The 17,464-nt window shown below is 33.8% G+C and overlaps 1 protein-coding gene across 12 annotated transcripts in view; it reads right to left on the reverse strand.

Moving 5' to 3' along the window:
* Positions 1-17,464, reverse strand: part of LOC115625550 (calcium-activated potassium channel slowpoke) — a 58,472-nt gene that overhangs the window by 22,139 nt on the left and 18,869 nt on the right. For 8 of the 12 annotated variants that reach the window (XM_030520632.1, XM_030520641.1, XM_030520637.1 and 5 more), the window contains exons 8-11: positions 7,345-7,455; positions 4,741-4,846; positions 868-1,020; positions 33-188 (exon numbers count right to left, since the gene is read on the reverse strand). In XM_030520632.1, the coding sequence (XP_030376492.1) occupies positions 33-188; positions 868-1,020; positions 4,741-4,846; positions 7,345-7,455 (526 nt within the window). Of the gene's footprint in view, positions 1-32; positions 189-867; positions 1,021-4,740; positions 4,847-6,794; positions 6,901-7,344; positions 7,456-13,207; positions 13,300-17,464 lie in introns of all 12 variants that reach the window. The other 4 variants (XM_030520638.1, XM_030520639.1, XM_030520631.1 and 1 more) reach the window with 2 other exon arrangements.

Raw genomic sequence — 17,464 nt, forward strand, 5'->3', positions numbered from 1 at the left:
TTCCTTAACGGAAAACCAATTGCACTACTTACGGTCTTAAACGAGCGCATGGCGAATAAATTGGCCATCATGGTGGAGAAACCAGGCGCCAGGCAGCTCTGCGCTATGAAACCCAGCTTCAGTTCGGCCAGGCAGATGACGTCGTCTCCCTGTTTCCAGTCCCACGATGGTATGTTCAGCAAATACGCCTAGGAAAATAAAACGCGATCAGGTGGACGTTATTGACGAAATTCTGTAGCGGGGGAAGGCGGGGGAAATTCCAAAAAATAAAATAAACTCGTCCTTTCTCGGACCTAGGAGAATCTGGATACCAACTTTGGTTATTCTAGCTTTTATAGTTTCTGAGATCCTAGCGTTCATCCAGACGGATGGACAGACGGGCATTTTCTTTATGTGCAGACGAATGCTCTGTATTCGAACAAGCTTTTTATTTTGCAAACATAAAACAGAGTGCACTTTATTAGTCTCTATGTATATGTTAAAGCATCTACATTAAAAGCATCCTATTCGAAAAAATCATTAATAATATTATAACATATTTCATGTACTCTATGATCAAGAAAACGGAGTCATTTTTGAGCAAATTTTGACATATTCGTATTAGGTCTAAGTAGTATTCTTCCTCAGAATGTGCTTGGATTACATTTTGTGATGTCAAAGTTAAAAATCTGTCTGTCTGTCTACAGTCAACTAGAACACAGCTTCTTTGGAAGCCAGTTCACCATAATTTAAATTCCCAAAGCATTTGAAATTTTACACAAGGAATATGTTTTTATTACTTGTAGAACAAATGCCTTAAGGGCACTTAAGTGTTTAGTATTTAAAACTGCAAATGAAAATATGATTGTTTTCTTGACAGGCACTCACCTTATTGTGGTACTGCATAAGCTGTATGATGACTCTTATGTCATCGCTGTAGTTCTTGATTGAGATCACTCTCATGATGTTGGCAGCATCTTCTGCGTCGGGATCTTGGCAATATTTGTTAGCAAGCACTAGGCAGGCATCGGCTTCGTGTACCTTTGGTGACAGTGGAGTAGACCGATTAGCATTGGTTCCAGCACGGTTCGTGCTTCAGTTATTATGTCTATATCGGTATTTTAGGCACAGCTATAGACGTTAGATGATTGTGTCGTGTGAGGTTATGTTGAACTGTTGATCGTTGTATAAGTCTGACATGATATGGTTATACTGTAGTTTGGTGAGTGGGTGATTGATTGCTGGCTGGCCTATGTGGTTGCCCACGTGTCACGTATGTATAGTATATACGAGTAGTACTTGGTTGAACGAGGAGTAAGTATGTTTAGGTAGTAAGTATGTTGTAGTTTTTGCACGCAAGCGGTTCACACGCACATTGATTGGACAACTATGCAGTTAAAATGTCACAGGTGGTATTGTAATTTATTTTTATAGTCAGCAAGGATAATTGCCAGCTTCTTGCATTTGTTGTCAAAGCTTACACATACGAGTACCATACATTAAGGTTTTATTAAAGGTTTTTTTTTAGCTGGCAACATTGGCGATAGGGGGACAGTAAGCGATAGAGTTTGTAGTTGTGAGTAAATGGCTGTTAGTGGACTTTGGTTCAATTTTAGTAAGAAAGAATAGTAAATCAAAAAGCGAACGCTCGGTGCGATAGTGAGTGGAGGCAGACAGAACGCTGGTGTCGTTGGGTGGTGGACACAAATCGAAATCGAAATCAAAATTAAAGCCATTCGCAAACTAAAGAGTCAAATAAAGTGGGCATTAGACAATAGATACTGCAATATAATGTGCCACAAGTCGTATCGCAGCGCCATCATCTGCAGCACTCGCTCGGCTCAGAACTGCTGAGCGGGCACAGTTGCTTCCAGCTGCTACCAACATAGACTTCCAGCAGCATCGACAGCAACAACAATACCAACATGCAGCAAGTACTGAGTGGCAAGTATAACATGCAGCAGCAGGCAGTCAATGCAATTAATAAACAAAAGAGATTGAAAAGGAATCAAAGGTGGAGGGCACCCAAGCAGGCTGCTTAAATTAAAACACTTGCAACAACATCGGATCAAACAACAGTTTCTACTTTCTTTATACAATTATGAAATGAAGGCAAGGCAAGACCGGAGGAGGCATGCAGTGGAAAGGCTCAAGTGCGATTGGATTGGATTAGTTTAATAAAGAATGGTGTGGTTAGATAGCAATCTTCTGTGACAAGTGTATTGATTTTGCTCGGCTTTCATTTACATAATATATATAGTACCTATATACAAGATTCATATTGCTGTATAGCCACAATATGCGGCACAGTGTACGAGTAATAGTTCGTGAGTGTATGAGTTAATTGTAAAATTATTTTTATCTGCTGCATATCGGTACACTACATAAATTTAAGCACAAAGGCATTTTTGCGTTTTATGCTTTACAGCCGTACGTAATAAGCTTTAGGGTGTCCTTCACATCAAATAGCGCTTCCATTTTGCTTAATGCTCTGTATTTTCATTATATCCTTTAACACAAGGGCAGGCATCGTTTAAATCAACACCTAGTGTCCTGAATCAATTCATTAGTGTGTTAAGTCTCTGAGGCGGCATGATGTAGCACATTCATAATCAGCACGAGAAGCTCTGTAGTTATATCCCTGACCGTGTTTCCGTCAATAAAGCGCTCAGGAATTTTTATAGCTGACAAAACAATTGGCCCATTTTGTGAATAATAATAACGTCTTTATTTATTAATCTTAACCAAAGTTTCCATAAATGTGTTGATCCTACACAAAATACTCGAGCTAATATGGGCTAACAAAAAGTCGACGAACACTAGGGACCATTTGGAAATAAATAATTTCCTGTAAGCCCTTTTTCTTATTAAGCTATACTCTATTATTGCTAGGAAAAGTATCCCAAATAAACAGAAAATGGTTTGTTTGTTGATGCGACTCTCTCAAGTGCTTGGATCTTAAATGTGCTTCGAATCAGGACGTTTAAGTTTGCAACCTTTAATAAAAAGTATTTAGGTGCCTGAACAAATTTAACATCGACAAAAGATTTTCAAATAATTCGCGTTAAAAGCACTTGTACACCACGAGTACATTGTTTTTTTGTTGATATGTAATCATTATTAACGATAACTAGGTAGGCTTAAACTAATTCTTATACGAGTTTCAATACAAAAGAAGTACTTTACTTAAGTTTAAAGTTATGCAGATTGTTTTGTGTGGAAATATTTTTACATTTCTATTATAAGTATGGTCAGTTAGTTTTTCAACAAAATTGGTACCACGAGTGGCAATTATTTTTAATGTACGCATTATGACTAACTTATATTTTTGTAAGTCTTGACTTTTTGAAAAACCATTGTATATTAATTAAAAATTCAAGACCTGCATTAGTTGCACAAAAATGCTGATTATTACTGATGAGTTCATATTATTCTAAATCTCTGAATGTTATAGGATCATGATGCAATGTAACACATCGATGCACATTGTTATTGTCATTTATTAAATTGAATCTTGCGAATGAATCGAAATATAAAATGTTGTCTTTTTAATTCTTAATTTCCTTCAATATTTGTGGCGCTGGTCCAAATTTATTTCAACACAGTCATTCTAATATTTTCTAATACATAATGCACCTACACCCTATCGCTTAACAACATAATCGGAAAGTAAAGCCTTAATAACTAAGTAAATCTCTTCAAAATTCAAAATGACGGTTGATCTATAAGCACATAAAATATTTCCGAGTGAGCGACCGCATTTTCCGCCTGATGTTAGGTCGTATATTAGTATTACTATCAAGAATATGATCAAAATTTGCATTGATACTGACGATGTTTTCAGTATATTCAACTAGTTTTTTATTTTTTGAATATTTGGATATCGAACAGTAGTTTTTTTAAATCATTTCAATCATTGTACATATAATAATATTGATATGAGAACTTAACATCTATAATATAGTATACCCGTATATTATTATACCTATAAGTTAAGCCAATTGTAATTTATACCAATGTCTGATACTTGGTAAGTAATGCAGTTTTAGTAAACTAAAACAATAACTTTAATCACTTTGCATACACAACAACGTCAACAGCAATTAACAATTACTAAGTGTGTGTATGGAGATGGGTGTGTTGGTATGTAGGCGGGTGTGGGTGGACCCAAATCCGTTTTGGAATTTTGATTTACGAGTATGTATGTATGCGTATTCTAATTCTGCTGCTCCTAACGCGTTACAGAACACCAAAGGATACCAACGAAAAAAGTGATTTCTGTTTATTGGTACGACGCACAGAACAAAACCAAAGCGAACAAACAGAACGCGCAAATGCATAATGAGGACATTTATATGATAGCTATGATTTACATATACATATAAACATTAAATGATATTGTTTTTATTTTTACATAAACACGTGTAAGTATACATATACATGTTGGTAGTAGGTATTAAGTAGTACAATACATAAGAGCGTTCGTTATTTGTTACAATCAAATGATAATATGTATGTAGTACAGTACAACTCGCTTAGTCACTTTTAGTTAAAAGGTATATGTGTTGATACTTGTATTGATTTTATTAAAGCCTGAGTATAGATAGTAACTGTTTATACAACACACATACTTGTAAAAACAAAACAAAAAAATAACAAACAGAAAAGGAACAAACGAAAGGTTTGAAATGAATCAACAATTAAACAAACAATCATTCGACGAAAATATAGAGAAACGCATAAAATAATAAAATATTTTACCTTAACCCTTTGTAGATCAATCGGATTCATAATGGTTCCTTGGAAGAACTCCACGGTGGTAAAATGACGCTTGAACAAACCCTCAAGTTCCAAATCGGGTGGTTTACTTTAGAATTTTTGGATTGGTTTTATATTTTCGATACATTTTTTTGGGAAAATAATACAGAGGTTTTTTAGAGTGGTATTTCGTGTTGTTTTTGTTGTTCCAATGTACAAATTTTACGTGGGTTTGTTGTTGTTGTATTTTTTAAATTATTATTTTATCGGTGTGATGTAACACAAACAAATACACACATTACAGAAATTGTGCAGGTGGGTGGCAAATATATGAAAATGAAAATAAAGAATAAAAAAAAATGCAAATTCTTATTTTGTGGTCGTTCTAGTAAGGCTCCCTCAGGAATAAGATTGGCGAGCCAACAGCTAAGAAGCAGTGTGTTTATCAAGAAGCAGATTGTGCATTACTATTCACCCTTTTTGTACACCTTGGACCAAAGACATAGTTTTCAATAATATACTTTATTATTAGCTTGCCAATCTAATTCCGTGAATAGGGGCTCAACACAATAAATCAATGTGAAAATTTGAGTGCATCGAAAGCAAATGCGTATAATGTTTTATAACTAAATTATAATAATCTAACTTTTCGAGAAAATAAATTTTGTACATATAGTATATTAGCAAGTAAGAAACCTTTGGCGATTCCGAAGATGCTAACTAACTCTCGTTACAAGGTCGTCGGACGGTCTACACCAAAATCAATAAATATAAAAGGTAACGTTTCCTCAATTACTCATTTCTATACTTAGGTGTAACATTTTCTTAACTAACTATTAATTAAGTATATAAATATATAAATCACTATGGCACCTTACTGTAACATTAATAAAGTTGAATGGAATATACTGAAATGGCATTTGAAATGCCTGTTAAAAGTTTTTCAATGTGCTGCACTACTAAAGGCGGTTATATAAGTATACAGATACATATCAATCGGATTAGATAAATCGAGATAATTAAAGCATAAAGTGCTACAATTCAAAAGGAAGATCGATATGTTAAATATGCGTCCGCATTATCTTTCATCTAAAAATATGTGGAAGTTCAAATGGAGAAGCTTTAAGTGTGGGTATGACAAATAAATATTATTGGTTTGAACTAATATTTATGTATGACATAAAAGGATTGTTTATATGGTTAACACTTTTAAGAACTGTAATTTTCAGCTAAAGAGGACATTCCAAATAAGCAGTTTGATAAACTTGAAGCCAAAGTGAACGAAAAAAGTATGAAAGAAAGTGAAACTAAGTTGTACATTTTAACCAAAACTAGTGGTACTATTGTTCAATATATTATTGTTTCTTTTGAATTTTGAAAGCTTTGAAATTTCTTAAAAATCGATTCAAAATATTTTCAGCGGCAGCTGCATATCAAAACAAATACATAAGTAGAAAGAATATTATAGAATCTTCAAAATTGCAACAAAATAAAATAAAGGAAAAATTTATTAAAAGAGTGGAAGTAGAGCGAGCAGAGAGAGAGAACAGGGGGTGTTTCGCAGGTCGCTGTGGGCTGGCAACGGTAACAATCCATTGGTTTTGCGGGCTATGAGATACTCTAGATTTGCAGACACAAGTGAAAGACTATAGATTTGCGCGTTAGATCTATCGATAGTCAGTAGTTGCGAGTAATTGTGTGGGCGTGTAGGCCTGCTCCGGGCACAAGCACGGACACAAATGTGTGAGATGTGTGAGGCACATTCACAAAATGGCGCATCATTTGACTGTGATTTGTTGTAAGAGTATGTGTGAAGAGAGCGAGATGGGGGAAAAGAGAAAGAGAGGGAGCGTTTCCTCCTAACTTCGGGCAAATGCAAACTCTGATTGAGTGTCTTCATGTACATTTGTGTTTGTGTGTGTGTCTGGCGTTTGTGTGTGTGTGTGCGTATACTGTCTATATGTCGTTATATGTATATATTTATGTGTGTGTGTGTGTGTGTGTGTGTGTGTGTATGTCGTATAGTTTAGATCGCGCCTTGGTGTGTATTTGTGTACCTTGACTCGCTCCAGATCGACTGCATTCATCATAGTGCCCTGAAAAAAGGCCACTGTTGTATAGTGACGCTTCAGCAGTCCCTCTAGCTCCAGGTCAGGTTCTTTGCTAATATTGCATTACGTTATTTAGTTAAGTTTAAGATTTAGGATTAATATGGAAATGCCTTCTGTTTAATAAAATTCTTTATGCATTAGTGCCTTTTACTAATTACTAAATTAATTGAAATACTTAAATAAGTGCCTCCGTCTAATTTATTCATAGACTTAGCTGATCGGGATACTGATACTACATCAATAAGTGCTGGCCAGCAGCTGCCGCACATGGGCCAACATGGGCTCCTGTGGTACAGTTGCTCGCCTTAAGTATTTACTCTCTTCTTAAATACTGCACTAAATAGTTGTTCTTTTTGTTGTTGTAGTTGCTCAATAACACAAAATCATAAATGCTTACACACAAAGTACTTTGAAAACTAATATTCAAATAATAAAGGCACATCAAATCAACAACACGAATAACAAAGTACTGAAATCAAGGCTTTTCACGACTTACCGATGTAAAAAGACGACCTCGACATCGACATCTTCACGATCTTCGTGCAGAAAGTCCTTCAGGAAATGCGACACGGATTCGTATGTTATATGTCCACATACCACAATATGTCTGCGAGTTGGGTACAGGAGAATGTGTGTATGTGTGTGTGTGCGAGTGGCATAGAAAAGAAACCTCATTAGTAAATAGCCATCATAGACAATGAATGTAAGCAACAAATATTCTTAGGTATAAGTTAAGATGCATTAATCAAGCGCTGTGCAAGTTTCGATTTTAAGTAGTAGTTATGTTTTCGTGTGTGTTAGTGTGAGTGTCGTATAACACAACAAATTTTATTACATATTTATCTTTTTTATATCAAACAACACTGAATTTTGGTGAGAGGCAAATGAGGTTTGGTTCATAATGGCGTTCAAAATTAAAATAAAAATATCGCTTCCCCACACATAAGCGGGCATTTTCTCTCACTGGTCTGCTTCAGGAGCTCCAGACAGCTGTATCGCAAGATCGCCTTGTTACGACCAAAAAAATGAATTAACGCATCCATCAGATAATTACTTTACAGATTTAGTTGTATGTCATACATTTGTAATTGATAAAAGACTTTCATACACATACAATGCGTTGTGTTAAAAGCCTTTTATATACTATAAATATATACATACATTTCTTATAGATAAACAGATAAAGCAGATTATGCTTTTCAGAAATGTGAACCTCTTCGTTTTGAACGTCAATTAGGAACCAAATTGTTTGCCTCCTGTTATGTTATTTCTTCTACAAATATATATGTATGTATGTTTATATATAGTAGAGAGCGATTGTGTATGATAGATAAAATATGTACGAGTATATAGGTATGCACATGTGTATGTATAGTGTGTGTTTCTGTGGTATTTAATGAATGCGTGTACTTAGGTGTATATAGTATAGTAATGAGTATTTATAGTAGGTTTGTATTGTATTTTCATAATCGTTTATATGTATTTATACTTTTATATTATTTGCTTCGTTATCAACTGCTCGTTGTTACTTTTCATGTTATATAGATTTTTAATATTATTGGTATTAAAGTAAAACTTGTATACATGTAGAAATCCATTTGAAGTAAAATCATCAATGAAAATCATAAAAATTAAACAACAAAATGAACAAACACTGCAATATGCATTTATTTAGTCTGCTACCCCAGTAGTTTGTTTAAATAATCATCAAATGAAAGCGAAGGCAACAAATAATTTGGCTCAAATGCTATGCATATGCAAAGCAGCAGTTCTTGGCAGTGCATACTTTGCAAGTGCATTTTCGAAATGGAACAAAAAATGTAATACAAGTAGTAAGGTAAACAAAATTAGTCATACGGTTATCTACGCACATCGTTGTTATATATTCAACTTACATGCATCAAGTAAAGCATCGAGTAAACTTTTCAATCTCTTTTGGTTTCTTGTTATTAAGTAAGTAGCTCTCTATATACACTACGCTCATTCCAATTCATGTCTACCAACTACATATGGGGTGCTATTTATATATGTAAATGTATTCATATATTATCACAGGCATGCAATCAGGCAGACAGGCAAACCGGGCGATCATACTTTAGTACCTAGAATGTGGGGTGCACTAACTACGTCATCATGCATCATCTTGGTGTAAGTGGAGCATCGAACCGCATCATACAAACCATGCTTCGATGTACATATACTGATTAGATGTATGCTTTCATATTATCGAATAAGTTTTTTAGTACTTCATCAGTATAAGTATGAGTTTATCAGTATATGGTGTGAACCCCAAGCCCTCAACCTCTTCATAACGCATTACCCACACACAGTTACTCCTAAGCCTTTTCATAGCACTATAGTTCAATTTTTGTTGCAGCATAAGGAACTTCAATCGGTTTATTTTACTTGAAAGTAAGTAAATAAAAGTCAAGCCACTTCACAGAATATCCTTTCTATATAAGAAAAGTTGTTGACTTTATTGTCTGTTTATGACAAGAAATGTTGTGGAAGAGAAATTAGACAAAATAACTTCAGGAATGCAAGCATCCTCTTTTCCTGATATAGATAGAATAAATAAAATATGCTACTATATACTTTTTGGTATTAAATGTTGTTACATTTATACAGTTTTGGTAAAATGGCCTAATGAGAAAGGCAGAAGAATCCAATACTCATTTATCGCTCGATCGATATCATTTATTATAATCGGAATCGCGCTTGCATCCTCTGTGCATAGCCGCATTTCGATATCTGTCAAACAAATGTAAATTGCGTTAATACGTATATACATAGGAAGCTTAAGATGTGGTTAATTTTAAATTAACTTTTTTTACTGCTTAATAAGACTGCAAATTAAGTTTTTCCATTCATTACATTTTTCATACTATATAGTTTGCTGGCCATGATGGAGATATGCTGAGATTGTGGGTTGCTACGTAGATCTGTGTTAGATGATGGTGCACGGTAATGATCCAAAAGTAACCGCTACTGTGTCAAAAAAGTAATCGTATGGTTGGTGGGTGGTGGTTGTAGGTGTGGAAAGATTAACTAAGAATTGAACTTGCATTTAACAAACAAATGATCGAAGGAACGATTAACTAAATTGCATTAGTTCTTGTGTTTTTACTGCTGCTAAGAACAAATAGTGATAATTTTAAACAGGTTTATTATATTGCTTGTTTTCGTAATTTTTCATAACAGAAATTGTGTGAAAAATTTGGTGAAAAGTTAATAACTTGATGCATGGCCACGCATTTTCATCATTACATATCCATATAATTGCTGCTCATGAGCGTCTAAGCACATGACAATCAGATTTTTGTTTGTTTTAATTTTTTCATTTACACAAAACAAAAAATTCCTTTTCTGCAGATATGCTGTTTTTTTTCAGTGTTGTGCCATTAATGGATAGAATGTTGGCGATTAAGTGAGTGAATTAAATAATTGGTTTTAATCAGTGATTAGTAAACAGGAGAGGATAGTTACAGATATTATATTGAGAGATAGAGAAAGAGAGAGAGAGAGAGAGAGATTTGAGATTTATTTATCATCGATGCGGGTGTGTGGAGGGACATGGGTACGGATGGCGGAAGCGGATTAGCTTACGGATTGAGTAACACTAACTGTGAGTACAGCGACTTGCTGGCCTGTACACTGCGACGACGACGACGATAAAAACAGTCAGTAGCACTGGACGCAGTCACCTAGGGTGGTTCAATCTTGCAGGAAGTGAGTTATTGTCCTCTATATGCTAATATATAATAACTGCACCAACCATTACTCGATTCAAACCTAAACTTCGTGTTTACATCATATATCATACGGTTACAGATGTGTTTGTGTATGCAACTGAGCATACATCTAAATGATTGAAGGTGTATGAAGAGCAAAACTATAAGAACATAAATCAAGTCAATTCGGTTCGATTCGGTTCGATTCGGTTCAATTCGATTCGGGGCATCCACACACAATGTACGAGATAATACGGAAGAGAGAGGCTTATTGATTGGCTGTTGTAGTTGTAATGTGGAGAGTTGTGTGTGTAAATATATGTGTATGTATTGTATATACATAGGTATATGCTATTGTATGTAATAAATTTTTTCTGTCTGTATATTTATGTATATCAGGCTGTTCCTTTTTGTGATTGATGTCGCTCTTTATTATATTTATACGCGTTCGTTTTTTTTTTTTTTTTTTTTTTTTTTTGTTCAATTATTTCATTGCTTGTTTATACTATGTATATTGTTAATTGTATTTGTTGTGATTGAAAACATAGAAGAGAAGAGCTTTGAGAAATCAAAATCAAACATAATGATTGCCATAAAAAAATATCATGTGTAGGAGTTTGTATATGTATGTATTTATGTAGAAGGAGTTATAAATATAAGTATATTTTTCAAGAACTACAACATTTATAGAAACATAACTGTTTCAAGAGGTAGAGACAGAGAGAGAGAGAGAGAGAGATAAAGAGAAAGGCAGAGTTTATGTATGAATATGGCCTTGTATATATATATATATGAACTTTGTTTAAATTTTTATAAGTATGTTTTTTTTTACTGTGGCACACACATACACATACACAAACATATTATCAATGTATACAAAGAACAAACAAAAAATACATTTATACCGAATTGCCCGCCTGGTATTTCCAATGGACGCCATTCAAAATACGGAAAGAATTTGTCATATGTATATGTGTGTGTACGTTCTTTTATATATATATGTCTAACATTTACGTACAAAATTTAGCTTGGTAATATGCATTTTATCGTTTAATGTTTAATTGCTTAAAATTGTTTGCATAATATACATATATATACGGATTACGACTTCGATATCAAGGACTATATAGACAATTACAATTATGTAACACATAATAATAAACACCAATCACTGATTCTTCAAGGGCTAATACAATGCAAAATGGGTAGATGGCATACAAAAGATGTACAAAGTAAAAAAAAAATATTCTCTGCATAAGTTTAGCCAATCGTATCGCCTCCCCTACTTAGGTCTCCCCACCGACCTGATTTATCGGATTACTCGGTTCGAGGCAACATAAGAGATAACTGAAAACGTGCAAAATGAGCGCTGATGAGCCCAGAGAACTGAAAATCTAAACAAATTTAGAGAAAGATGTGTTTAGTGGTAGATAGTACATAGTTATAATTGAAGATTGGCGTTCAAATAGAATAGAATGTATGGAACTTACAAGTACAACAAGATAGATAGAGAGTAGTCAAGAGTACGCACATCATACACAATACTCAGAATGGTTTAAGTAGGAAATAATTTTGGTACACGTCTCTCAATAGTTTCAAAATGCCAATCCAATTCAAACCATAAGTTACAGGATAAACTAACAAATGAAACAAACTAAATATATGATTGGGTCGCTTAAAGGAAACGAAACTATCAAGAGGCGACGTCAACGCTTAGATACATTTAAGGTTTACGTTGATCTACATTGGCGACACGTCTATGTCGAAACCAAGAATAACCGAAAAGAATTTGTTATACAGAACCAAAACCAAATCCAAACGGAAGTACAAAATGAGTTCTTGAGAAGTGAAAACATAAGCATATATATTTTAGTTGAACTTCTTGTTGATTTTCGCTTTTTTCAGTTATAATTTTGTTCAATATTGGTAGAGTTTTCATGTGTGTATGTTGGATCGATTGTAAGGTCTGAATAGGACTTCAGTGGATATCTGGTTGATTGTTTAATGGGTTGATAGTGCAGAGTTCAAATGTTGTTTGATGATGGGAGCTGAAATATTTTTGTTGTTTTTAATTCAGCGGCTAGACAAGCGGGCGCACATGGAGTGTAAGTAATATTTTGCCCAATGCTTGATTAGCTAGTACATTTTTTTAGTTGCTTCAAACAGAGTAGCTCTGTTGTTGGCCCTTGCCGGCTAGCAAGAATTATGTGTGGGGTATGTCTATGTGTGTAGGTATGTCTATGCATGTGTTTTTGGGTTAGTTTGGAAATCAAAACAAAATTTCAGGTTAATTTCCTCTTGAAACATTTGCGAAAACAATTCATAAGAATGAAACGCAGAGTAAAAATAAATACGAGTACTGCACGAATTTTATTTTAGCGGAAATTTCATTTTGATTTTGGGTCGATTATTGTTTTTCTTCTGCTTTGCCTTTGGAAACAAAGACAAGTTTTCTGTTAGTAATATATCTAGTGATTGTGTTTGAATTTGTTAGATAATTGCTTCTTGACTTGAGTTAATGCATGTATTTATGTTTTGTAGTAGCTGGAGAGTAGTAGTAGTCTGTTTTATTTTATCATTTTTATCGGGTTTTAATTATTGATTTTAAGAAAATTTCATTTGTCTCACCTTCGCCCTTTTTCATTTTTTAATGTGCCCCCATATTTGGCTCTTGTTCCAATCAAGTCTATAATCTCAGGTATACAACTTGCAAAAATCGCCTGTTTACAGTATGAAAGACAATGATGATGGTGAAGTATTTCGTTTTTTTTTTGCGTTCTTTTATTTTTTTATTTTTTATTTTTTTGAAAATTATAAATAAATAAGCGTAAAAGGTTGGTATTTTCTCAAATTTAATTTTGGCGCGACCTTGATACAAAGAGAACGATAGAGCAAAGGACAGAAGACAGGAGGCAGTGAAATTCGAGTATCTCAGCTATGGGACCCCCAGAAGTATGCTGTTGTTTTTTTCTTCGATTTACTTAGCAACGACGCAGAAGATTTTTTTGCTGTGGGATTAATTTTGTTCGATGCTGTTGCTGTTGGTTGTTGTTTTGTTTTTTTTTTGCTGTTGTTTTTCTTGTTTGGCGCTCTTTGTGGTGTCAAGCGCCATTTTATTTGTTTAACATACTAGATAAACTTAAGCTGCAGAAAGTAGAAAACTAAAACGAGTTAAATGACAAAATGAACAAAATAGGACTGTTACGTTTTTTATCATCTTCATAGAAGTTAACGAACCGTTTATACAGTTTTCAGCTAATTTCTTGCACTAATGAGTGATCGGTAGTTGTGTACATGTACATAAGTAAATAATTTGCAGTAGGCTTTCGATTTCTTGGGGGTGTGTGTTGGAACAACTTAAAGCCGCATCTATGTATATAAAACTTTCTGGTCTTAACATATCGCGCTAAATGCCTGCAAAGAAATTAGTGCCAAGTACACACACACATCAACACAAATCCGGTTATCATTGAGACGCTTATGACGCTGTCAGACAACACCTTGCACTACATAATATCATAATATCAAAACAACTACATATAATTTTTCATAAGGCGAGTGTGTCTATGTGTGTGTTTGTTGTAGACTCTATAGAGAGAAAAAAAAAAAACAATTCAACAAACTAAACTTCATATGATGTGCGTTCGTCTATGTGTTTAAGTGACTTATATCGATACATCGGGGGGGCTGGGAGAGAGTCATAAATAATGTTGACATGATGCTGATACTGATACTGATTACGATTACATATGTTTGTATGTATGCTGGAACTGTAAAACTGATATACGTTTTTATACATGACATGTACATATGTTTAAAATCAACTCAAATATCTTCAAAATTATTCGCTTTACGTTTTAGGAGCACCACCCGCTGGCGAGCAGGGGCGGGGCTCGCTTTTATTTTATGCGTGGCTGCGGCATACAAAGTAGGTGCAAGCAAATTAACGACTTTTAATTGAAAATTATTAATTAAGGTGTAAAGTATCTGTTGTTTGGTTTTTTGTTTTAGATATAGTTACAAATATAGGGTACGTATTATAATTGTAAATTACAAAAACGTTACTACTGCACTTTGTATGTACGGTATTTTGTATGTATTAGATTCGTAAAAAGTAGTAGTGGAAGAGTAGTAGAAGTTCTCTTAATAGACAAAAACAATACAGAAACAGAATATCAACTCGGTATGTGTTCAACAAACAATTCAACGAAATGCAGTTTAGTTTTTATGGATCAAAGAAAGTAAAAGCACTAGGGGGAGCACTTAACAACTGGTTTGAACTAAGGCTAAACGAGAAATTAGAGAAAATGCGGTAACGGTAACTGACGCTGCTGAAGTTGCATAAAAAAACGAACATTTCTCATTCGCATTTGCCAGAGTTATGCAAATACTTCTGTTGTGCCGACTATGTATATACAAAAAGTAAATTATAGCATTATAAGTAGTTACACATTAAAAATTCAAAGTAGAAGCTTTCAGCTAATTTTTCATTTAGTAAAATTGAGTTTTTTCCTCTTACGTGTAGTGTAAAAACTGAAAAAGGTCAGTTGTTGCTTGTGTTTCTTTTTGTCATTACATTTGCTGTTTCCAAAATATTTTCAATTGATAACGCGCTGTACATCAAAAATATCAAATATATACACGAACACAAAGTTATCTCCGTGCTCTATCGTATCCTTTACATTGACTCTACTCACACGCACACGTTCAAATACTTCTGTAAACCATCCGTTTTCAAACCTTATTTGTGTTGATTTCTTATGCTTTGCTTTTTGTCTTCATGGGGAAAGTGAAAAGGTGCATGCTTTGGTTATGCAATAATTTAATAAAATTCAAAATCATCATCTGTAGTTGTTATTGTAGTGTTTTTGCTTCATGTTGAAAATGTAAGTAAACAGAATAAGCACAGCTGCAACCAAAAAGCAATACAAATATCAGGCTGTAAATATCGGGACAAAATTAAATGAAAGGGGGAAAAATATGCATATGAATGCCGTTTCGCACGCCACGAAATTTGCTTTTCTATTCTCGTATATAGCACAAAAAAGCCACAAAATATTGATTGTGTTGAGTTGGTTTGGATCAATAGATGAGTTAGTTTTAAGTGAGTTAAGCATTATGAAGTCACTTCATGTCAGAAGTCGCCTTGGCAAGATTATGAAAAACGTCTTTTTCACATGCAAATTTTGTAGTGAATTCTTTATCTTTAATAGTAAAACATAAAGAAGCTCTGTGTCCGTTCTTTAAGCAGTTTTTGCATGCTTTGCTTTTCAATTTTTGCCTATTTTTAAAGCCCCATATCCTCAAACTATTTATTGGAAATTTTGAAATAAAAGAAAACTCTCAAAAGTATGCTTTGTTTAATTTTAATTCTCTCTTCCTCTTCCTCTCAAGGGTTTAGAATACGAAAAATTAAAATGAGATGCTAAGTCCTAAAAACGCGAAATTAAAAAATCCTGAAACTTACTATACATTGGCTCTACATAAGGTAGGACAAATTTGGTCCTTTATCTTAATTATATATTTATTCAATAACAGAGCAAAAAAAAAAATGGACACCTTATATTTTATGAATGTGTTGTTTTAATTTTAAAAATCTATAAAACAAATTAAATTGTAAGCATAGTAAACATTTGTTTTTAATTAAGACCTATTGAAAAATAAATATATATTAAAAGAACTCTTTTGCGCTCCATCTAAACTAGACTTCCTCACTTATATTCTTCAACGGTAGATCAAATTTAAAATTAATCGGTTGCTCTAAACTTCTTAGCTAGGCAACGGATTGCTGCTTAACTGTATGTGCCTAAAGCTACAAGTTGGAGTGTAAACACAGGTGGGATTTCAATTAAAGATAACAACAAGTTGAGGAGATCATGCGCAAAGAGAAGGACAGAGCTATCCTTTTTGGAAAACAAAGAGGTCAAGTCTAAGCCTCTGGCGTTCATGCTGCTCTTGCTGCAATTTTTAGCTTGTAATTAGTTGTGAATGAAACAATTAAAAAATGTAGCTTAAGAACTAGACACAGAGGGAAAAAGGAAAAAGTCAAAATTTGCTTGCTGCTTTTTTTGCGCACCCGATTTTATTTCATGTCAGTGTTTTTTTTTCTTCTCGTCTCTCTAATGAAACGCACAAATATGAAGCCAAGTTTGAAAGGAAATATGCATATATAGGTATACTAAGTAGGCATGTATGTATGTACGAGAGTATGTAACTCGTATGTACTGTAACTGTATGTATTAAATAATTATATTATACTTGCTTATGAAACAACAATTAACTTTACAGAAGGATTTGAGAGTCAAATTACGGATTTTAGCTTTAGCTTATTTTCAGGTTAGTTTATAGTAAGTAGTTGCGCCAAAATACGAGTATGTGTGTGAGTTTTTGGTAATTTTCTCTCTCTTTGCTTGCTTGACTTTACAATTAATTTGGTGTTATACTGATATCAGTACATATATAGTATTACAACACATGCCGCCAAGAAACCAATGCCTTTTTTGGATGTAATTTCGTCGTAATACACTTGCCTCTTGATGAAAACAATAAAAACGTACGTTTTGAAAAATATTGGAAACCGCTTGCAAATTTTTATTTTCAATTGTGTGATTTGTTTTTGTTGTTGTTGTTTGTTTGTCTGTTTGTCTGTTTGTTGTTTGCTGTTTCTGGCCATGCGCAGTTGTTGGGCAAATGTTGAAAATAAATGTTTGAGCATTTTTATGCAATTTCACGTGACGCCAGAGAAAGGAAATAAATGAATAAAGTAACAGAATAATTAGAAATGAAAATTAATAACGTTACTAACAAAATATTGCATGTTCTTTTTTTGCTGGAGTTTAGTAAAATGTAGAATAAAAATAAACAATTCAAGTTATTTCGATTGCT

This window comes from Scaptodrosophila lebanonensis, unplaced genomic scaffold (assembly GCF_003285725.1).
Source record: "Scaptodrosophila lebanonensis strain 11010-0011.00,11010-0021.00 unplaced genomic scaffold, SlebRS2 tig00000072-arrow-pilon, whole genome shotgun sequence".
NCBI lineage: Eukaryota > Metazoa > Arthropoda > Insecta > Diptera > Drosophilidae > Scaptodrosophila > Scaptodrosophila lebanonensis.